Genomic DNA, 22,796 nt, shown 5'->3' with positions numbered 1-22,796 from the left:
GGAGGGGGATGAAAGGAAGGAATTTAGAAGGTATTAGACTGTTCTCAAAAACCACAATAGTTAACCACAATTAGGTTGAGACTGGGGAGGGAGAGTCCAAAAAAAGGAGAAATTACGGAATCTGCCGAGTAACCGAATTAAACGCCCTCTCTCCCTCCCTCCCTGTTCAATTTAATTAATTTGGACGGGAACGGAATTGCAAGCCGTAGTTTTGTTTGATAGTAGTACAGTACATACCGAACAAACCGTATAAGGCAGAAAGCGGGCACAGGATGAAGACATGAGAAATGAAGGAAGGGGATGCGAGTCCCGTGAGTCTCTGAAGTCAGCATCATCAGCATCATAACTACTGTAATCAAGGTTACGCTGACTTTGTTGCCTGCCTTGCCCAACTACCGACCGAACGAACTTGCGGATCATGATCCTTCGGGGAGAACGTCTCAAAAACAAAAAAGATTCAATTCCCGTCTGGCTTACATCATTTCAGAGAGTTCATAATGCAGATCTTCGTCCGGTCTGTCTGCTGATTACACATGATCTCCCCAGCTCGTTTCTTTCCTGTGATGACTGCCGTGTGCCGGCTCACACTTCACTTCCCAGGGACGATCTCACGTTATACCACTAAGTGTCGTTCTGTCGGTCAGATGGGGCCGGCATATACGGGGGGAGGCAAAGGGGTTAGCCGCGGTGAGCCAAAGCTTTCCTTCGCCCCCTTCTGGCAATCTGCCATGGAATATGATGTATGATGTATGATTCAAAGAGCCTACACTCGTTTGGGAATTTGTGGGATCAAAAATCGTATGCATGCACGGCTACAGCATCGGGTGACGCAGGTGCCTTGCCACCAGGCGCCAATGCCCCATGTCTATAACGGCCCCTAACATAAGTATAATCGCTAATTTATACATAATGACCTAAGCAGGCTCCTTAATCATGCTAGAGACGGTGAGCTCTTCCACTGGTAGAGTGCCCGCAACACCGCGATGCCCCCTGACTGCGTCTCGACAGTGCGTCCTCGGCCCCGATCGTTGGCATCATGCTTGCTCTGCTCGATCACGTCTGGCTGTTCTACTGCAGAGCGTGACCACCCGGATGCACGCCCCCAACCGTAGGGTTGCTCTCCGAAGGCAGAGCCGGACTTCTCATCGGCGACTGTCCGCGATTCACGACTTCGCAAGAGTCCCGTCAGCGCTTCGGATCCCTCATCCCGCGCCCCATAATTCTCATAGTCGATCGCCCCAAGCGGCAGGGGACTTTCGTCCATGATAGTGCTGCCGGACGCGCGGGACTGGTTTCCCCACCACATGCCAAACTTGCCGTCGCTGTTCCGGGTCACAAGAGCCGCGTTCGCATTATGCTCGATCCACGGTCGATATGCGCGACAACGAGCCTGGTGCCACTCGTACACATACTGCCAGCCCTCTCCTTCCTCATCGGTCTGGTTCGCACTGGCCAAGAATCGCAGCTCTTGCGGCCGAATAGGCCGACAAAAATCCGCCAGGTGGTGGAAGAAGATACCCTTGAACGTATGACTATTCTGAGAGCAACTTGCGGAGGAGTCGCACGCTTCCTCCAGAACGCCGCCGCGGCCGAGACCTTGCCACTGGTGACTGTCCCTCTTGGGCCATCCGGTGGCCTTCATCACATTCAGGACGAGTCGGTGGCCGTCATACAGGTATTGTTGCAAGGCAGTTGCCAACCAGAGCCCCCTTAGCCCGCTAAGGATCACTCCCTGGTTGTAGGTATATACCATAGTGTTGAGGACATCGCACTTGCGCGTGCCGGGTCGATCGTCGCTTTCCCAGCCACTTATATGGAAGCCGTCGCCATAGAGCCCATTGCTCGCGGTCATGTTAGAGGAATTGAGCCAGGCATAGCCCTCAACAGCGGCTTGCAGGTGAGCCGGGTTATGGGGATAACCATCTGACCAGTTCTCGTCGTCCACGATTCCTGCCACAAAGGGAGAATCAATCTTGTCACCCGGGAAATACAGGTACATCCCAATGCTCGCCGAGATATATAATTCGTTCGTGATGGCATTCTTGTAGGGAGACAAGTAAGGGCTCCAAATCATTCCACCACCACAAAGAAACTCGTCCCATCCCCCCGACGCGAGGCCGTAAAATACACGTGCTCGATGTGCCGCCGGGGATCGAAACTGAGTTCCGTGCCAGCGTAGCTTCGCAGTGGAGTTGGGCGAAAACGGGTCGTCATAATGCAGATCAGAGTGTAAGACCTGAAACTTTATGTTTTCCAGCCAACCCAGGACTACCCACAGCATATCATCAAAGGCCTGACCGCGCAGGGAGATGGCATTCTCGCCGAAGTAGAACGCCGACGTCTGATCGAAGAAGTGGTTGATCAAGTTCTCCGAACCCAATTCATACAGGCCGCTCTTCGTCGATCGCTGCCAATCTTCGATATCATCCAGCGTTACGGCGGTGGACGTCAGCGAGGAGAGTGTGGCCGAGACATGGGTGCCGAGCACGGCCGCAGTCCAATCGATACTGGACGGCCAAGTGCCTTGCCACAGTTCGAAGTAAGCGTCCTGCATCACATTGAGAGCATCGAGCAGGTCGTGCAATGTGCGGCTGATGCTCTCGCTGGACTCGAGAGGCGAATCCGGGGCAGGCAGGGGGAGCTGCTCTGACGGTACATTTGGCTCCTCGAGCGGAATCTGTGCGTTCAGAGCGAATGGCGCAAGGACGTCCTGCGACCGCAACGCCAGCGCATTGGTCTCAGACAGGGTTAGGAGCAGGCAGAGAAATCTAAGAATGACCAGAAATGCTTGCATGATTGTAATTCTGTTCTAATTGTATTTACCCCGGATCCGTAGGGTTGGGATCGGCTTTGCGAACGGCTGGGTAACCAAGGGAGGGGAGGGAGCCGTCGTAGAGCGGCGGCAGCAGCAGCAGCAGCAGCAGCAGCAGTGGGGAGATAAGACGGTATGACAACTCTCTTTTTGATTAAAAATAGTTATTCAGAGACGCGGGGATTGATGGGAAGCATGGAGAGTGAAAAGATGATCAAATGAGACATGATCAAGCGCTCAATGCTGCCCAGTACGTGTCATGAGGAAGGGAAGGAGGAACCCGGTTAGGTTCAAGCGAAGATGGTGGTGATGACGATGATTGATTGATTGATAGATAGATAGATTGGAAGATCCGGCGTTGTGCGGGGAAGGGAAGGAAGGGAAAGAGAGGGAAGGAAGGAGTCTGTCTCGGCGGGCTTAACTAATCCTACCTTGGAATGAGCTCCATTTCTTTCCACGGCTCTTGCTGCCCAGTAAGTTGCAACTCTTTCGCTGTCTTGTTCTTTCTTGCAGTTCCATCTTGGTAGGTTTTGTATCACGCGCCCTGCTTCTGGTCGCATACCATTCAAACCTAACTCGACCAACCCCCGGAACCCCGACGATCTTCTGATCGCTTCGTTTGTCCCGGTGCCTGGTGCCTTTTCCCCCGCATCTACTTATCCGATGATCATTTACCAATTAGCCGGAGAGTGCTTACAAGGATCCGTGGTATTCATCGGTCTCGTGGATGAATGGCGCCTTTCATGCAAATCAACAAGATGAGCAGAAGCATTCTGGTTGAAAGGTGCTACAAGCATTGTAATGCCACGCGACACTCGTATTCGGTGGGCTCAACCGACACATAAAGATTAAATAAACGCTAGTAGACATAACGGGATATCTAGCTCTGTAACATCATGCATTCAGGCTGGATGTTTCTGCTGGGACGTTAGATGACAGTCACGAAGCATGAACGGGACGGACCAGAAAGTTGTAGCACATACCATATCGTCGAAACCTCATGACGCCGGCAGATCTCCTGTGATGTCTCCGTCAGGCGACGCGCATAACATGAACGTTTCAGGAGACAATGCCGGCTTTGTCCTGCTTCCCGGCCCCTTAGGCAATCTAGTTGAGCCAGCTTCTAGTATCTCGAGTTTGGACAATCCTCAACAGCCAGCGATCCTTATTGTAGTGCAAGCGCAGAAAAGCAGAATTCCAATACTGGAGGGGTTTTGGAGCAAGCGTAGACCAAGGTTCCGGCGCACGCATAGCCTGAGAGATGAATCGAATAGAAGATACTCTCTCAACACACCGATATCACGACGGGCTTAGTCCCGTGCATCCTCGGCTCCAGGGCTGCGGCTCCTCTCACGGCTTCTGCTGCGGTTTCTTCCACCACCCCGTCCGCCTCTGTGTCCTCCACCCTTGCCTTTGTTCGAGGGAGGTGGCCTAACGAATGCGAAATCGACAGAGATGGTTTGATCCAGCAATTTGGAGCCGTTCAAGGCTTTGATGGCTTCCGATGCTTCGGGGAGGGTTGAGTACTCGATCAAGGCATACCCCTATAGAGCCACAAGCAGTCAATATCTCACATCAGAGGGAAGATAGGGAAAATCGTATTGAATAGGCAAGAGGCAGCAAATCTTCGCAGCCGAGCGCTATCGAGCCGGGTGGAAGCTAAGGGATCATAACCGACCTTGACGTAACCCGTCCGGCGGTCCAAGTTCAAACTGAAGTTCTTGATTTCTCCGTACTCGGCGAACAGATCTGTAACGTCTTCCTCGGAGGCCTCTTCGTGGATGTTGGTCACGATGATAATCCATCCCTCGATACTGCGTACTGCGACGGCGTTCGCCTGTGTTCTCGGATCGTGGCTACCATTGCTTGACTGCGCGGGAGCTTCTTCCTCTTCTTGTTGCAACACCGGCGGGTCGACTTCCATTTCTGTAGACATGGTGACGATATGAGAGTAGCAGCTGGATGCCACGGGGAGAAGTAGCTTTCAGGTAGGTGCTTTGAGGAGGAGCAATGGTCGGACAGGTAGTTCCACGTTCGGGCTTGCGATCGGATCTTGCGAAGCTTTGCGGTGTGCTTATGTAATCTGACTGACGTCCAAGCCAAAGTGACTGCCCGGCACTAACATCTTTCCATGCTACCAGTTTGATAGGTGGTGAAAAAGCACGGTTGCATTTGGCGTTCAGGCCCGATTAATTCTCTTCTTGTGAGGATACGAGTGAGTCTGGCTGTGTTGTTGAGCGGTTCTCAATCAGAGAGTTGGGACTCAAAGCTTGACAATAGTATTGTATGTATGTGATAACGTAGAAAAGCTAATCATTAACACGACAGCCACGCACCACATATTGCACAGAGTCATAGTAGTATACATCCCCAATGATAAGTAGCCCCCCCGGGCCTCATATTATTTTTACCAGAGCCTATTAGAGCCTATTAGAGCCCGGTAGCCGCTATCTTAGTCTTTTGCAACCTGTAAGCGTAGTGCTAGTTCGCAATTCAAATCTAATTAGTGACCATCACTAGATGTATCCACTCTCCACATGTCCCTTGCAATATCTGGAAAATTGGATTCCCTTGTATGAGAGATGCTGGGGCCTGATTCAAGGTACAGAGTTATCTCAGATACTTAGTCTCGTATATCAATGTGCTGAGCGCGGCTTGCTAAGTCTCGAACTGCAGTTTTGATCAGGTCCCAGGACTATAAATCACCATATGAAGGCAATCTAGAGCTGAGAAGTCACCCAAGTAACCAGTATATTCGACATGTCAGGTATTTTCATTTGACTCTATCTCAGGATACAACAGCGGCGACTGAGAGGTTGATAACATGGATCGAATCTCTACGAACGCGATAGCATAGTTCTATTAGTGCTAGGATTCTAGGTATCTAGATAAACATGGCATGTGGTATGGCACTGGCAACTCTCACCAATTCTGCTCTTCATCCAAATGCAGTGCTTTGGTTGGAGCTCATGTCTGAGTTGTAGAGTAGGATCTCGAAGTGAAGTGAAACCTGAGCCATGTTGTGTTGACAACCCAAATCACCCCCGAGAAGTGTTCCCAGTGTAGACAGCCAGTGATGCTCAGTGAATGCACAGCATCAACACGTCGATAATCGAACACCGACTATTGCTTCTAAAATAGTCCTCCTCCCCTCTCTTCGTTCTCGCATGCACACATCCTCACAGAGCTCGTGTCGTGTCATTCACAGACAAGTCTCAACACAAGCCTAAGCAAAAGCCACCCCAGCCCACCATGGAGTACTTTCATGCACTTCACCCTCGTGCGCCCGAGATACCGACTGCAGAAGACGACCAGACCAAGCGTGTATCCATAGCAAACACTCCATGGTAAAAGTCCTCGCTTCACCACGAGGGAAAAGCCTTGAATCTGACAGCTTCATCTCTCGAGTAGCGACGACCCAGACTGCGGCTGCCACTTCAAATATCCTATACGCTTTCCAAAGCTCGAAGCCATCCTCTGCGGCCCTGAACCAGGCCAGATCCGCGAGTTGCATCGGGAGAACGCCCAGCTCGATGTGGCCTTCGACGCGGTCAGCAACCACATGTTCATCAACGAGCACTACCCCAATCCTCTCAACCGCCGCGTATCTCTGGACATCGGCCTGATCATCAAAGCCAAGAACGTGCAATTCATCAACCTCGAGGGCCTATCCGACCACTCCCTCGTCCTCACGCTGCGGATCGGACGCACTGCCTCCGCCGTGAGAGGCAGCAAGATGATCGTGAAGGAGAAAGTGCGCGGCTTCTTCGCGAGTCCGCCCTACATGCGTCTCTTCGAGGATTTCTACGAGTGTCGCTGGCCCGAGAAATATCTCCAGATCCGCATGCCCGAGAGACGATGCAAGCGCTGGAAGACCGTGGCCCTGATCCTCAAGACGTTCAAGCAGATCAGCGCTGAGAACTATTGCCATATGGCCGAAATGATGATGACCCCACGTGTTGGAGGCTTGAATGTGCGCGCGATCAGGAAGGAGATCAAAGCGAGGAAGGAAAAGGGGCCGGATAAGGTCCGCCGCCAGGATCCTGTCTCAGCGCAGTACAAGGTTGGTGTGAACGACGCGGAAAAGATTGAGCGTATCAATCAGGCATATGAGGTCCACCTTATGGCCTTCATTCACAGCTCATCCCCTTTCACCCCACGAGAGTATAAGGACAGACTCTCCGGATAGCTGTTAGGGGCTTGTAGCCTGCGTGGGCGTTGCGCATCGTCTAATCTCTACTCAGCAACACGAAGGCAATGCAGTGAGATAAAGAGGGGGTGCAGACGTCTTACGGCTTGCGATGCTTGTTGCTTCATGCAATGGCTTTTGAATGAGCAAGGTCATAGAGCTCAGCTCGAAAGCATGCAAACGCATCCAAAATTTCGGCTCACATAAGGTGTTCAGGTCTTCGTCCCGATCTTTGCAACGGCAAACCTCCGGGAGCTTAGCGCAGGTGTTTCCGGTGGGAGCATATCTATGTCTTTTTAATTCCGACGGATCTTTTCATGATATGGATGGCATGTTAAAAAATAATAAACTAATGTGAGTATGAGGAACTAAGCATGAAAGATCGTGATCGGTATAAGCTTAGTTACCTGCATTCTTGATCAAATAGTCCGCAGCGTTGAAGCTACTGACCCGATAGAAGCCTCACTTTAACAAGCCTCCCATCTCACTTGAAGAACAATCAGTCTTCTGATTCATTCGTGCTAAGCTTGTCAATTCGGCTCGGAGCATGGAGGCGAAAAAGTACAAACACTAATCCGTCCGTTCCCCTTGCATAGACACTTAGTATAGGTGACCACATCTACCCTACCTTCTTGCTAGAAACGTTTCTTAATGGGCTCTCTATCTCCTGGATCGAACGGAGGAGCTCCGTATCGTACTCCTTCAATTGACATCTCTATTTATTCTCGAAGTCATCCTGCTGAGAACATTGGATAGAAGGTTCTGATGTCTGACCCTCGAATTATAAGCGCTGGTGCCAAACTTTTCAGGTAAGACAAAGTGTTCGATCTGTCCCTTACCTATATTCTTGTCAGTGCTAGATGAAATGAGAATATAAGAGATAACTAAGGAGTTCTGCCGACTTCAAAGACCGTGTGGTGGATGGCGGCACGCCGTTCCGGATTAAAACGCATTGAGAAAGTCGTTGTGAACATGAGTGCCGTCGCTCTCGGTCTCTCTTCCTCCTCACGGCGAGCATTCCTTAATCCGTTATTGAAGGATCGTGTGAGCTGCAAGTAACCGCATACCGGGCTGCAAGTGCGTTTTCGGCCATGATCGACTGTTGTTGCACGGCGGCTGGGGATAACCCTTGCATATGGCAAGGACTGCGATCGCTCCCTCTCCTGGACAATGAGCCAATCACATTTACTTGCGTCTGAACACGGCTTACAGCAGAAGTCAGGACCAAGAGATCGCCTCTGCATCGGTCATTTCCCCGCGAAATGTTTGCGCTTGTTCGTGCATCCGGAGTATTGCCTGCATGCTACCGTCGAAACGAGCGAGAACTGGAACAGCTGATACAAATGTCGCGGCCCTTCGAAGCACATGCTGATATGCCCTACCATCCAAAATAAGGGCTTCTAGACGGTTGTCCTTTTCGATTTCCGGCCAAATCATGAGTAATTGCTCCAAGTTCAGTGTCGGTAGTTCCTCCTCCCGGACAATATGCAAGTTGCTTTCCCCTTTGAACCATAATCATCGAGGGGTATCGGTCTATCCCTATGCTGAATTTGTTTGAGGTCAGCCACTCAAACTCTGGACTCTGTATCATCCTCCCGATCCCAATGTCCCCAGGCCTTAGCCTTGTCCGTTAACGTCGACTCTTTTAAGGGGTGGCATTGCTTCTGATTCGGATTTCCATCAAGACTGTCTATTCTCTTCTCGACCAGTCCTTCTTCCCTGGGAATAATCGCCCTTCTCATTTCCGTACATGCGTTGTCTTTCCTTAATTCTTGCGCGCGTGTACTCGTCCGTCTATGTATGACATCCCTAGACCACAGAATTTGTTAAGCGATTTCCTCTTGCCTTCTTTCTTTCAGGTCAGAGTATGGGAAGTTCATGAGAAAGGATAGTATCGGTCTTGAGAGCATCTCCTACATCATTGTCTTCTGCGGAGCTCCTCTTCCCACCCAGTCACTGGTACTAAAGCAGACTCCATGGTTGCATTAGGCACAATGGTGCAATGGCTTCACGCTCTGATGCTCATAAGCCCTTTCAGCACAGCATTAACGGCAAGCACAGGGGCATGGCGAACCAGATCCGTGTATCAAACGATGACAGACCGCTTTGCTCGCACAGATGGGTCGACCACTGCTCCTTGTAATACGACCGCGGGTCTATACTGTGGCGGAACGTGGAGAGGCTTGATCGGCCATCTGGACTACATCGAGGGCATGGGCTTCGACGCAGTCATGATCTCCCCGATTATCAAGAACATCGAGGAACGAGTACCTTACGGGGAGGCCTACCACGGCTACTGGGCCGAAGATTTGTATGCGCTGAACCATCACTTTGGGACCGAGCAGGACCTCCGTGATCTAAGCAAAGCCCTCCACGACCGCGGCATGTATCTCATGATGGATACTGTCATCAACAACATGGCGTATGTCACGAACGGCGCCGATCCAGCAACTAGCATCGACTATTCGAAACTGCACCCATTCAACGACGCAAAGTACTACCATCCATACTGCAAGATCACCGACTACAACGACTACCCTCTCGCGCAAAGCTGCTGGACAGGCGACGACATCGTCGCGCTTCCCGACCTGAAAACAGAGGACTCCACCGTCCAGCGGATGCTCAACGACTGGGTCCAAGAGGTCATGTCCAACTACTCGATCGACGGCCTCCGCCTGGACGCCGCCAAGCACATCACGCCCAGCTACCTGGCCGACTTCCAGAAGGCGGCTGACTGCCTGGTGACAGGTGAAGTGTTCGACCAGTCAGTCGACACGATCTGCAGCTACCAGGACGACCTGACCAGCGTACCCAACTACCCGATCTACTACGCGCTGCTGGACGCCTTCACGCTGGGCAACACGACCACGCTCCCCAACCGCGTGGAGGAGATGAAACACAGCTGCCCGAACGTAAGCACACTGGCGACCTTCTCCGAGAACCACGATGTCGCGCGCTTCGCAAGTCTCAAAGACGACCTCAGCGTAAGCCCATCCTCCACCTCTCCCCCTTGTTCATTCAATCTAATCCACCCAACTAACAATCCACCTACAAACCCACCAGCTCGCAAAGAACATCTTAACCTTCACGCTCCTCTCCGATGGCATCCCAATGATCTACCAAGGCCAAGAACAGCACCTCAGCGGCGCACACGACCCACTCAACCGCGAAGCCCTCTGGCTGACCTCATACGACACGCAATCCCCACTATACAGACACATCGCGACGCTCAACGCCCTACGCCACCACGCCATCCAGGTTGACCCCGCGTACATCGACACGTTGTCGTACCCGGTGTATCGGGGGTCAAGCGAGATGGCCTTCCGGAAGGGCCGTGAGGGCCGCCAGGTCGTCATCGTGCTGTCGACGCAGGGCTCCACCAGCGGCGCCTACAGCTTGCGCATGACGAACGGCTACCAGCCCTCCGTCGTCGTCGTCGACGTCCTCACCTGCCGCTCCTACACTGTCTCGGATATCGGCGAGCTGGATATTGCTATGGATAAGGGCGAGCCGCGCGTGCTGTACCCGATGGAGATGATGGAGGGGAGTGGGCTTTGTGGGTTTGAGCGGAGGGATGTTTCTGAGGAGGATTTCCGGAAGACTGATGCGGGAGGTGCGTCGGGGTCTGGGTCGACGGCGCCTACCGAAGGGTCAGGGTCCGGGAGGAATACTGGGTTGCCGTCGTCGGGGGCGGGTTCTGGCCATGTTGTGGGGGAGACATTGAGGTTGGTGGTCGGGGTTTTGGTGGCTTTGGGGATGGTTGTCTGTGGGGTATGAGGTGATGGTACGGGGTGTTTCTGGTTTGGAATGGATTGATACTAGTATATAAGTTCGTACGTGTTCGCTGTGTAATCGAACTGCTGAGCAAGAAACTACAAATACAATGATTACATGAAGTGGTAAAGGATAATGATGTTGGCGAGTGGAGATATTATTTCATTCCACCTCGTATGCGGATAACACTAAAGCTATGCATACATCTGTTGCTAAGCCCCTCCTGAGCACTCGAAACCGACTGCCAAGCAGAAACCATCGCTGTCTACCAGCATGGTGGGGAAAACCGAAAGTGCCCTAGTAAGATGCTCCATCTACAGGCAGTATCAAGGACTGTTGGGAAACATAAAAGGAAATAGAATTACAACGGACGCTTAAGCAGGACCGAAATATCAACCTTGTTCCAACTTCTCATCCAGCCGGGTCCCAGAAAGAATCCAGGTGCTGATGAGGTGAGCATTCAAGTGGGGTCATCGTATTGGCTCCGGAAAAAGCCAAGGAATGTGATGTTGTGAGTATTAGAAGCCGGGGCTTTACTTCCGGTTCTGGCGCATGCCCAAGATCTGCACCATGCGAACGAAGATGTTGATGAAGTCCAGGGTCAAGCTGATGCTCTCGTTGACGACATCCTTGCGGACGAGACCGCGCTGGGAGAGGCGAGCGTGGTGGAGAATCTTCTGGACGTCGTAAAGGGTGAAACCACCGAAGACAGCCAGACCGCCGTACAGCCAGATCTTCTCAGACCACATGAGAGTGCGGGTGGCGGTGGCGGGCAGGACCAGAGGAGCGAAACCGGAGAGAGCAACGAGGGTCACACCAGCAAGGAGAGGACCACCGAGGTACAAGTACTTCTCCTGCTTGGCAGTGGCACCAACGAAAGCGATGGAACCCATCATTCCGACTGTGTAGAGACCAGCACGGGCGAGCAGAGCCGGGCTCATGAACATCAGGGGAGACAGGAGAGCGGCTTGGGTGAGGTTGAAAGCTGTCCAGAGACCGTACTTCACGACGTAGCTAGTACTGCGGTTAGCATTGCTGTTCATCGTGACTAGATCAGGGAGACCGCGCAGGTACTTACTTGTCAGGAGAAGTGTACAAAGTGCCGTACATAGTTCCAATGCTAGCGACGAGACCGAGACCGATAACCATCCAAGGGCTGCTAGCCATCATGCGGTAGGAGAATCCATTCATGTGCATAGCCCGAGCAGCAATAGCGATAATACCAATACCAAGTCCAGTGTGCATGAAAGTCTCGTTCAGGTAGCTACGCTCGTATGCAGGCATGCCGCCATCCTCTCTCGTCTCACGGTTGAAGAGAAAGTTCGCCGCGACGAAGGTACCTCCGATGATGGCGGCACCGTAGGCCAGCTTTTGCGTGAGTTCACCGCGAGTGCTGTAATTGTAGGAGGAAGGCTGCATGTACGTCCGGCGGAAAGCATTCTGAAAGGTCTGACGAGATTTGGCGAAGATGGAAGCTGAGACGGGGCCGGTGGGCTTCGGCTGAGCCGGCTTGAACGGGGTGTTGTGGATGAATCGAGCGCTGTTAGCGGGTTTGGAAATTTGACGAAGCGCCGTCGGAACGGCAAACGGGCGCCGTAGGAAAAACGCCATGATTGTGACAGTCGTGTTGATGGATAAAACAATGACAGTCAGTAGGAGAGGAAGAGGAAGAGGGCTACTTAAAAGCGAAGCGATGATATCAATCCGGGGTGCCGCTGGCTACGGCGGCCCGAACGTTCGAGAAGTGAAGTCACGTGTAGTGACTCAATGATTACTCAGTGCTGGCCGCCCTCGGCGATAACTCTTTGGTGGGGGAGGGGGAATTAATGGACTTAAGCCGGATATCTATTCTCGAGAAGAAGACCACGGAATTGTAAGTGATTTCACGGGCTCGCATCTTCTAGCATGTACCGAGGATATATTTCTGACAAACTCTCGGCAGTTCTGTTCCGAAATCAATCGCCTGCGCCATGTCTTCCTCGTTGCTCGAAACCATAGACCTGGCTCATCTGCCACCTTCGATGCCGGTATATGTCGCACTCTACCGGGACGTCAAAAATGCTGCTTCTCTCCGACAACAGCTGATCTCAGGCAACGCGGACTTTGAGTATGCTTTTATTGATGCGAGCATGGTATGGATATCTGTTCAGTTCGACGCAGCCTCATATCTGTGTCTCTAATCGTGGACCGCAGGTTCTTTCCAGAGCTCATGCACTGTCCGCCGTCTTTCGAGCTGTAAATGACTCCATCAATGGACGTCTTAAGTCTCGCAACGTTCACTCAGAGATTGTCTTCTCATTCAGCCCAGCGAACAACGTGCGTTAGATGCGGAGTGTGACGAACAACGGCATCTTGGCTGACTTTCTGTAGATCGCTGAATCTTTCCGAAAATTTGGTATCGCGGACTCCACCAAAGACCTGCTAGTGATCAAGGTCTCGACAACGCCGGAAATTACACACGACTCAGTGGCAGCCCATCTCTCCCAGCACGTGGAAGGTTCGGTCGTGCCATTTGACGACGATACCCTGTCAAATATCGCCGATGTGACGAAGATCAAGAAGGCTTATAAGTTGGGCGCACTGAAAACTCCTCCTCCCACTCAACCGAACGGCACACACGATGATGGCACAAAGCAACTTGAACTTTCTGTCTTGGGAGCGATTGCGTTGCGCGGGGCCACTTGATTGGCAACCTAGCATTTGAGATACGTCTCTCGCCTATCATCAGTGATGAAAATCATCAGCCTTGTGGGGACAGCCATTCGCTGCTTCGCGCCTTTCGCGCTCCCAATTGCATGCCGAGTCTTCATGAAGCTTACCCAGCCAGGCTTGGCTTAGGGCTGAAGGCTTATTCCGAGAGATACTTCTTCCGTTCGCGGAGAAATCTCCAAGCGCAAATGTTGTAGTAAAGACGATAGAAGCTGACCTGGGATCTCTGTTTGGGAAATCCAACCGAAGGTTGTCCGGAGCCGCAGTACCATTTCCATACTTCCTGCAGGGCAAGGAACTGACATAGATACAACCATATATCCAGTCGAATATAACTGACAGACTAGCTGCAAACATATTGAACACCAGTCATCGTAGTCTCATGTACTCTGGCATGATGCCCGTTCAGTCGCGACGAATACAAATCACATGCACATGGTTGCCTAGCCCACCAATGTCGTCATCCCGAAACGGCAATCCTTCAACTTTGCCAAGACACATCACAGAGGTCTCGATCTCGCCGCACTATCTATCTGCAACTACTAGCTTTGATCTGTACCTTATCTGGCTCAGCCTTTTGATCACCACGACTAGCACTCATAAGCACGCTTGGAATTCTTTGGCTTGTTCTAACCTACCTCTGGATAGGTAGACGGGGTACAGCGTCATCTCGATGTCTCCGAATGACTGGATCTCTTGGGGCTTGCCACCATGACCGCCACCGCGGAGGTCATTATTCTGTCGTCCTCGCCAGAACACAATCCAGCGAGTACGCCTGCGCCACCTAAATTCGACGCTCAAAAGCTCTTCGGGCTTTCGCCTATCGATACTTCGACCCCTCAACTGCCTTCTCCGTCAGACCTTTTCCGGGATCAATCACGATCAAGGTTCTTCGACAGCGGGAAACAGCCCGACAAACGGACCCGCAAGCCCACGAAGACCACATGCAAGTCGACGGAGGCCGCAAAGTCGGATGCGACAGGAGTAGGGGTCAAAGGGGATCAAGTTGAGGACAAAGTGAAGAAGAGAGGGAGGCCAAAGAAGAAGGATAGCGCCGAAGCTTCAAATGACGGTCCGACCGAGACGATATCGACGAAAAAGCCGCCGGCTACGGAGAGGAAAACCAAGACTTCCGGAACCACGATAAAGCGCGACACAGCTGCGAACAAGACCATATCCGGGAGGGTTGGGAAGGCTAGTGCTTCGTCACAGTCAAGCAAAGGACAAATTGGCAAGAAGGCGGGACCCCCTTCAACCCCGCAGGTCTCTTCAAAGCAGGACTCTGCAATTGATGCGCAGGACTGGACAAAGGATGGCCTGCAGATTGAGCAAGCACTGAAGAGAAGATTGGATTGGACGCCCACTGAACTTACTGTGGGACAAACCAGCAAATTAGACAACAATTTGGCTCAGGACACAAATGAAACCAGAAGTTTTGGAACCATGTTATCTGAGTTTGGCTTTGGTGGTGTTCCTGCTTCCCGAGTCGAAAGTCAGGCATTGGAGGATACCGGCCCTACTAAGAGGAGGCGTATTGAAGTATGTGTTATCTGCTGCCTCTGAGTGACCCGTTTCTTTCTGCGCAATCACTAACGCCAGAAAAGTTGCTTAACTCTAGGATATGCTCCGGAAACAAGCCGAGCGACAATGATAGTAGCGATAAACATTCTACCGAAGGTGGAAGCTCAAATTTAAAAGCCTCGTCAGTCGCGAAGAAAAGCAAGAAGCCTACAAAAAAGTTCTCAACGCTTACGGCGCGAGTAACGGCTCAATATCTCACCGATTCTGCGCAGGCTATGGACGATTCGGAAATGAGCACTACGGCTAGTATTTCGTCGTCTCTTGCCTCCAGAAAACCGACAATAAAGAAGGGGAAGTCAAATGCTAAAGCACGAGAACCAGAGCTTGTCATTCTCTCGCCACAGGCGGCCGTCAGATCTCTTCATGATCAAGAGCTGGTATTTGGCACATGCAGTCAGTTGGAACGTGAAGACTCTCCTACTCTGATAAGAGAATTGCAGACAGCGATTCGGGAATCAGAGCAAAGCCTAGCACTGGAGACAAGCACTCGCATCAGCCATAGTGCAAGTAACGACCAATCACTAGCAGTTTCGCGCTTCACAGCCTCGAGGAATCTTTGGTCTGTTGCAGCCCGTGATACTGATGGGTCAGTATTGCCGGTAGAGGTTGTCGATCTAGTAGATGGATCGGATACGCCTAAGCCTCGTCCCACAATCAACAACGAAAACACTGCGGGAAAGGAGGAAGAGACTGCATCGGTAACGTCCAAGACAGGAACAATTCCGGATACACAGGAGTCTGGTGACGAATCTTCCAGCTCTAACACTGAGATCTCAAACACCCTTGACAACCAAACAAGTGTGACTACATCCCAACCATCAGCACCAAGGCCTGAGATGCCACACTTCAGCAGTTTCACAGATGCTCAGCTATGTAAACGAATTGCCTCCTATGGCTTCAAGCCTATAAGAAGTCGCCCGAAGATGATCGAGATCCTTACCAAATGCTGGGAATCTAAGAATGGTACAACTCACCCAAGTGTACCAGAAAACCCAGCTCCCCAACCGCCTACTGCATTAACGTTGGGAACAACCACCCACAAAGGCCCAACCAAAGGCACCACCAAGCCACGTAAAACTACAGCTACCAAGAAAACAAATACAAGATCTAAGCACAAAACCTCGTCAGAGCCATCAAACCCGGAAAGAACAACATCATCATCGTCATCAAAACCAGGAACTACGAAGAGCAAAAAAGCGCGAACCTCGCAAAACATCCACCAAACCACCAAGCCCACTCACAAAACTGCTACGAGCACCAGTACTATCCCAACATACTCCTTTGCCAACGTCGAAGAAATCCAAGACTCTGAAGACGACGAAAGCATCCCCTCCCCCAGCCGCCTACAAGCGCGATACCTCCACCACCATAACCCAACCACCCAACCGACAAGCCTACCAACCACAACGACAACCACGACAATCCTCTCACCAAGCCCAACACGTCGAAGAAGGCCAAATCCAACCAAAAATACCAAGGCTAGCGCAACAACAAGCACAGGTATAGAAACCCCCAACCTCCACGATCAAATCACGCAGGCCGTGCACCTCCAACCCCGCCTCCGACCCACCAGCGTGAGCAGACAACCCAGCTGGCACGAGAAGATCCTCATGTACGACCCGATCTTCCTGGAGGACTTTACGACCTGGCTGAACACGGAGGGACTAGGGCTCGTGGACGAGGATCGGGAGGTCGGCGCGGCGCTGGTGAAGGAGTGGTGCGAAGGGAGAGGGGTATGTTGCTGCTATCGGAAAAAGGGGCGGGAGGGTTGATGGGATACTTCGCTTGACAATTAAACCATTTTGGTTCTTGCGTACTGTGCTTTGAGTTATGTGTGTTTCAAGTTCTGTGCTGCATTTTCTGGAGTCTTAGACGAGGGGCGGGGGGAGGGGTGTTTTATGGCGTTACCTGGATGGATGAAGACCTGGTGTATAAATCTTGGTTATTTGGACATATACCCTCTATAGACACTTGGGATAGGTGATTTGAAATGGAGAATTGGGTTATATCCTCTGGACGGTGGTTTCTTTATACCGCTTTGTTGTTCCTTAGTGGCGATTGTTTAGTCTTTCTTCCTTCGAAAAACCAGATGTGTGCAACGTATACACTACACTGTTGTCCTACAAACCTTGCCAACCATATTTCTTACTGTTCCCTCTTACCACCCTCTCGAACCCACCCCATTCCACCACGCCCACAACCCCCTCTGCATTCCCGCAGCCGTCAAGCTCAGTTCCAGAGGGCGGCGGCGGAGATAGGCGTGAAGGCTGTCATGTCACCATGGCGGTCCCGGCGATGGTGGCCAGGCTGCCGGGGATTATTATAAGGATGTACGCGCCCGTTTTGGTGATGAGGCGTCCGGAGACCAGGGCGGAGAGGAATTGTCGATGTCACCGGGGGCAGGGTGTCGGTGCCGGATTGGAGAGACGTGGTGTGTGGTGCCTTGGAAGGATTGGAAGTAGATTGTCACCTGTTTGACAGCCAATGCTTGCTGGGCTCGCTCAAGCTTATGGCGAGGGGAGGCGGGTTGATGTGGCAAGTATAGTCCTAGACAAGCTCAGGGCAGGCCGGGCTCCGCTAGATAGATAGTTTTTGACTGGCTCGACATCCATGCATTGGGCCCCCTCCCCTGACGTCGCGTCAGCACCAAGAAATGCTTGATACGTGCTTATCCTGTCTCACGATATCTTGATTGGCACCCTCTAATCTACTACTGTTTCGACAGCAGAGTATAAAGTACATGATTCGCTAATGACTTGGATGGAGACTTACGCGAAAGTCAGTCCAGGCGAAAGCACGGATACTATACCCTTAATCGATCACAATCAAACTCCCTGAGAACAAGTCCATTTCGGACACCAGAGCTTGTGATAGCTATGGGCATATAAGCCTTCCATAGTTGATTGAAGAAATTATGCTCATTCTATGGGAACGACGCTGGTATCTTCAGGGTCCAAGGAGACAGTGGGCTTAGCCAAGGAGATAATAAGAAATGGTAGGAAGAGAGTGTAGGCCAAAAAAAAAGGAAAAGGAAGAAAAAAGGAAAGAAAAAGAAAATCTAAAATACAGAGAACGGAAACTGGCACCGTGTTCCTACATGCACAAAATACCACCGGCTCAACCTGGTATAACATCTCATGCTTCCATGTGCTCTGTGTCCAGCATAAAACTCCTTTCATGCCTGCGTTGCCGTCATAACCTGTAAATCATCCGCGAAACCCCATCCCACCCAAGTAAGGAATAATTCGCCAGAAGAGCCGACCTGAGTTGAATATACTTCACAAGTTATTGCGATGCAACAAAATCCATCACGACCACGAGTCGTGAGCTTGAAAGGCATGCGGAAAGAACCTAACCCGTGAGAATGGAAAGAAAGGCCACCCAAACGAGAGTATAGTATAATAAAAAAGGAGGCGGAGAGGGAGCCTATTTCCCCATAGAACAAGAAAAAGAAAATAGATGTAAGTGTCACACGTTGAATGAGGATATCGAATATAAGGCAAAAGATTGTCCGTTCCAGAAATCTAAGGAATATGGCTGCTTTTAAGACAGTCGATATTTGCCTAGTGAAGTCATTGTCTCGTGGCGGTAGATCACCTGCACCATGACTTGAAGCTGCGCAACCCACAGTCGCTCAGCGGAAAACTTTCCCATCTATAGCGACGGTTTCGAAGCTGATTCGTTTTGCGTATTTAGATTGCCCTCCAGCTTCAAGCCATGGCGTGAGATTCTTGCATTGGCTGACATCGAAAGACTCTAATTTGTCGCAACCCTCTGCCACAGCCTCAACACCAGCGCCAGTGACTCGAACACAGCCACGAACTGAAAGGCGTTTGAGATGCAAAAGATGGAGTCCAATGCTGCGCAGGGAAGGATCAGAGATCGCAGAACCGCAGAAAGACATATTAAGGTAGGTCAAATTGGAGCATTGTAGAGCGAGTACCTCTGTCGCAGTATCTGATAGTGCGCAGCAAAAAGACTTTCGCTGGTCAGCAAGCGCGTCTAATGGCAAGAAACTTAACAAGCACCAGCGTACTTACCAAATCCAGTTCCTGAAGTTGTTTGGCGGCATTAGTCAGGTAGACAATAGCATTGTCAGTCAAATATGTACAGTCTGCTAGACATAGCCTCCTCAGATTGGTAAATTGCGCGTTGCCCCAATACTGGAAACCTTGGTCTGTGATAGTCGTGCAGCGAGTGAGGTCCATCTCCTCGATTCTAGAGGCAGCATGCGATGCAATGTGATGCATTGAGCGGTCGGTGACATGTTTGCAGTAGGACAAGGTCAATTTCTTCAGTTCAGGACAGCCGTACACGGTACCGGCCGCAGTCTGCTTGGTAGGTTTCAAGGTTCCTTTGCCAGACTTCGTAGGGTCTTCACTGGGCTTATGGTGGCTAGGCACGACCCAACCTACAATCCGCGCCAACAGCGTGTCTCCAACCTTCCGACAGTTGCTTAGGTCAACCTCTTGTAACCCGGTTGCTTTGCTGGCCATGTCAAGGATGGCCGATCCCGTGACATCCCAGACACTCTTCATCTTCCAGGTAGTAACATTGAAACCACATACAGCAACCAGTTTGCTGAATCCCTCGTCTGTGATATGAAAACAATTACTAATGTTGATGTAGCGAGGTCTGTTGCCAACAAACGGGCAAATGATTTTCACGAGGACATCATCGGTAATACACCGATTATATACGCTTAAGTCGAGGCGATGGAGGAGTTCAGTGGATGTGCTTAGGAGCTCGGACCAGTGCATCGAGACAGCTCGGAGACGTAGAAGATCATGGAGCTCCATATGCCGAAAGACCTTGGTAAGTAGGTTGTCAGGAAGCGCGCCATGGTTATCCTGGCGGGGTACACGGGGGCTTTCCTGGGATGTGGAAAGTCTAGGGGTTCCTGGTAGGGTGAGAAAGGATGAGCTCGTGGACCGCGGCTCGGAAGAAGGAGTTGATGGCCGCTGCTGCTCTCCGGAAACTTCCTCCGGAGTTATTGGGGCAACAGACCCACGTCGACTTCGAAGGCGGACTTTATCCAAGCCAATGTTTAAGAACGGATCGGGATCCGATGGGCGTAAGAGAGCCTGCTCATCTACACCATTGGGTCTCGGTGTGCTGTCTAACTCCGTTTCAGTGAGAGTTAGGAGGGGCATGGACTGTCTCCGAGATGCCCTTAACTTGAAATTTTCATCGACATCCATGTGATTAGCGTAAGGCTCAACGCCCCCATCGTCTGCCATGACAACATCGCCATCAGAAGCGGATTGGAGCCGCTCCTTAGCGGTTTGTTCGACCTGCTGGCGGACCTTCTGAGGACATCTCTCCCAAAATTCAGCCAACACCTCTCCGCTTATCATCAAACACTCTACGGCACTGATAGACCGCACAGTAGCGGTTCTTCGAGGTGCTAGCGACAGACTTACTACCTCCCCAAAATACTGACCTTGTTTCAGCCGTGCTTTCACTTCGAAACCTGGATGTTCAATGGTCTTGGGCAGGGACTGCGTATGCTGTGCGTCCGCTCGCTCCGATAGAACCTCCACTTCGCCGCGGACAATGAAGTATATCTCGCGTCCTTGGGAGTCTTGTTTGATGATATCGGTGAAAGGGGGGTAGGATCGAGGTTGCGCATTGAGTCCCAAAAAGTGGAGGATATCTGGCGGCAAGCCGGCAAACAATGGTAATTCCTTGAGCAGAAGGCGGACATTGACTAGTCCATTCGCCAGTGCACTGGAGGATCCGTCAGCCAAGCCAGGGCTGGGAGATTTCCGTTTTTTGTTGACGGACGTCAAAGACCTGCCGTCCTGCTCGCTGAGATTGAGGTCTCCAGAAAATGTGTCCCTCACTCTCTTCGAGCCTCTTCTAGCCGGGCTCCCAGGCTCGACCACCGGTACAGATGTTTCCTTCTTCTTTTTCTCCAGAATCATCAATCTTTCCTGCGCCTCGTCTCGAATCGCCCGCTCCACGTCAGGAAAGCGGGGGAGGATTTGGGTGAAATCCTCCTTGGTCAAAACGACCAGCAAGCATCTGGTGCGGGCGACAATGGTTGCTGTCCGTGGGCGGTCCATCAGTACGCCGATCTCGCCAAAGAACGAACCTGCTTCGAGATCTGCATACACACTCTCGCCATCGCGAGAAGTCACCGAGACTGCACCCCGGACCAACCAGTAGATCGCCTTGGATTCGTCACCCTCCGTCAGGATATAGTCATTGGCTTGTTGGAGCTGGGGGCGAAGATGCTGGCCGACATCGATCAGGAATGACTCTGGAGTGGATTGGAAAAGAGGGAAGGAGCGCAATCGGTCGACGAGGTCTAGCGGCAAAGCGCGGATGCTCGACGAGGTCAACGGTGACGGCCGGACAGGACGATTAGGATTGGTCACCGAGTCGAACGAATGTAGCAGGGATGCGGTTTCGGAGATAGGCGTGACGGCCTTGGTCGAGCCTCCGCTGGCCCTGCCATGGCGGCGCATTGTGGGATGTGGATTGGAGAAGGTCCGGGCAGCGTGGAAAGGATACAAAGGAGGTTGGAAGGAAGTTTCGATGGGGGAGCATATAGTTCGACCGGGAAAGCGATCAATGGACCGATGACGTCGACGAAAAGGGAATCACGGGGGGAGCTTTTTTTCAGACAGACATCTTTCGGGAACCACGGTGCGGGGGAGGACAAAAGAGTCGGGCCCAGGACGATCGACTTAAGGTCGCGGTGGGACGGAAAGCGACAATTCGGATTGAAAGGAGAACAGGTTTGGCGAGTAAAAAATGATCGTGTAACAAGCAATAATGGGAAATAGTCCTGACGAAGGACTAAAGACCATTATGAGAGAGGGAGAAGGGGAGGAGGGGAGGAGGAGGGGAGGAGGGGAGAATAGAGATGGGTTTGAAGAAGCTGGGTTAATAATAATTATTAGTTGAGCCGGCGGGCCAGAAGGAGCAGCAAGAGCAACAGCAGCTCACAGTAGTTAGCTCTAGCAAGAGGAGCAGCAGCAGCAGCAGCAGCAGCAAGCAGTAGGAGCAGTTACCGTAGTCTCACACTAACTAATAAGCAGAGAGCTTAGAGAGGTTAGTCCAACAAGCAGCAGCACCATGAAAGCGGGGATCACCAACGTCAAATTCTTTGGTTGAGGCTCCACCGCCGCCGCAAATGGTCAGTGAGTCTACCGGCAGTCTAGTGTAACTAAGACTCAAGTCTCTTTCTTTTCATCCTTTGACTCTCTCCGCCGCTTTGGGTTCCACCCTGTCGGTGCAGAAGTTGAGGTCCTATACAGGTATTCAACCAACTGGCCCGGTAGTTAGTTAACCCTGAGTGACTTTCATATAGAGTAAGTAGGTAGTGCGGAAATCATGCCCGTTCTTCGTGGTGAAACATGTGGCCTTTCTTTCTGGAACACCCGGGACTTTTTCACCCACTGCCGCTGACGGAATAGCGTTTATCAATGAATCAATGAATCAATCAATTGACGAATTGGAGGTGATCACCCTTTGCTTTTTCTTTTTTCTTCCTCCCGCCCTTCCCTTCCATCTTCCCATCCTGTTTGATTCTCGATCTGACATTCACAGTTCCCTAGAGCCTGTAAACCTGAAAATATCCTATCCTGCAAGTAGATCTAACTCATTTGATTATCAACGGCCACCTGCATGTTGCGATGAACCAAAGAGGCCCTCTTACAGACGACAGAACTGTTTGACCTGTTTGTGCACCATTTCTGTCACGGATCGGACACCGCTCTG

At 51.5% G+C, this 22,796-nt stretch overlaps 8 protein-coding genes across 8 annotated transcripts; 4 read left to right on the top strand and 4 right to left on the bottom strand.

Moving 5' to 3' along the window:
• Positions 1-931: 931 nt before the first annotated feature.
• BO97DRAFT_400003 (putative glycosyl hydrolase) lies at positions 932-2,794 on the bottom strand (the record flags this gene model as incomplete). Its single annotated transcript, XM_025694272.1, has 2 exons — positions 932-1,043; positions 1,140-2,794. The coding sequence occupies 2 exons, from the start codon at positions 2,792-2,794 to the stop codon at positions 932-934; spliced, it is 1,767 nt and encodes a 588-aa protein (XP_025546691.1).
• An 842-nt stretch (positions 2,795-3,636) lies between these two features.
• BO97DRAFT_400002 (RBM8 family RNA-binding protein) lies at positions 3,637-4,832 on the bottom strand. Its single transcript, XM_025694271.1, has 3 exons — positions 4,491-4,832; positions 3,796-4,356; positions 3,637-3,729 (listed from the first exon to the last, which is right to left on the bottom strand). The coding sequence occupies exons 1-2, from the start codon at positions 4,746-4,748 to the stop codon at positions 4,123-4,125; spliced, it is 492 nt and encodes a 163-aa protein (XP_025546690.1). The 5' UTR covers positions 4,749-4,832; the 3' UTR covers positions 3,637-3,729; positions 3,796-4,122.
• Positions 4,833-6,275: 1,443 nt separating this feature from the next.
• Positions 6,276-7,001, top strand: BO97DRAFT_356295 (uncharacterized protein; the record flags this gene model as incomplete). The annotated part of the gene is made up of 1 exon (XM_025692167.1): positions 6,276-7,001. A coding segment is annotated over one exon (726 nt), but the record flags the coding sequence as incomplete, so codon positions are not given.
• Positions 7,002-9,094: 2,093 nt separating this feature from the next.
• On the top strand, positions 9,095-10,778 carry BO97DRAFT_429267 (alpha-amylase; the record flags this gene model as incomplete). Its single annotated transcript, XM_025697352.1, has 2 exons — positions 9,095-9,985; positions 10,065-10,778. The coding sequence occupies 2 exons, from the start codon at positions 9,095-9,097 to the stop codon at positions 10,776-10,778; spliced, it is 1,605 nt and encodes a 534-aa protein (XP_025546688.1).
• Positions 10,779-10,915: 137 nt separating this feature from the next.
• Positions 10,916-12,560, bottom strand: BO97DRAFT_481251 (Bax Inhibitor family protein). The gene is made up of 2 exons (XM_025700804.1): positions 11,854-12,560; positions 10,916-11,789 (listed from the first exon to the last, which is right to left on the bottom strand). The coding sequence occupies exons 1-2, from the start codon at positions 12,384-12,386 to the stop codon at positions 11,309-11,311; spliced, it is 1,014 nt and encodes a 337-aa protein (XP_025546687.1). The 5' UTR covers positions 12,387-12,560; the 3' UTR covers positions 10,916-11,308.
• A 35-nt stretch (positions 12,561-12,595) lies between these two features.
• Positions 12,596-13,805, top strand: BO97DRAFT_408982 (EKC/KEOPS complex subunit CGI121/TPRKB). Its single transcript, XM_025695974.1, has 4 exons — positions 12,596-12,648; positions 12,718-12,907; positions 12,969-13,091; positions 13,146-13,805. The coding sequence occupies exons 1-4, from the start codon at positions 12,602-12,604 to the stop codon at positions 13,458-13,460; spliced, it is 675 nt and encodes a 224-aa protein (XP_025546686.1). The 5' UTR covers positions 12,596-12,601; the 3' UTR covers positions 13,461-13,805.
• Positions 13,806-14,043: 238 nt separating this feature from the next.
• Positions 14,044-16,837, top strand: slx4 (the record flags this gene model as incomplete). Its single annotated transcript, XM_025698693.1, has 2 exons — positions 14,044-15,023; positions 15,089-16,837. Exons 1-2 carry the CDS (start codon positions 14,196-14,198, stop codon positions 16,835-16,837), a joined length of 2,577 nt encoding a protein of 858 aa, XP_025546685.1. The 5' UTR covers positions 14,044-14,195.
• Positions 16,838-18,699: 1,862 nt separating this feature from the next.
• On the bottom strand, positions 18,700-21,538 carry BO97DRAFT_356304 (cyclic nucleotide-binding domain protein; the record flags this gene model as incomplete). Its single annotated transcript, XM_025692168.1, has 2 exons — positions 18,700-19,044; positions 19,106-21,538. The coding sequence occupies 2 exons, from the start codon at positions 21,536-21,538 to the stop codon at positions 18,700-18,702; spliced, it is 2,778 nt and encodes a 925-aa protein (XP_025546684.1).
• Between the last annotated feature and the right edge of the window lie 1,258 nt (positions 21,539-22,796).

This window comes from Aspergillus homomorphus (genome assembly GCF_003184865.1).
Source record: "Aspergillus homomorphus CBS 101889 unplaced genomic scaffold BO97scaffold_64, whole genome shotgun sequence".
Classification (NCBI taxonomy): Eukaryota; Fungi; Ascomycota; class Eurotiomycetes; order Eurotiales; family Aspergillaceae; genus Aspergillus; species Aspergillus homomorphus.
The sequence above is the reverse complement of the archived record's forward strand: the minus strand, read 5'-3'. Positions and strand labels throughout refer to the sequence as shown.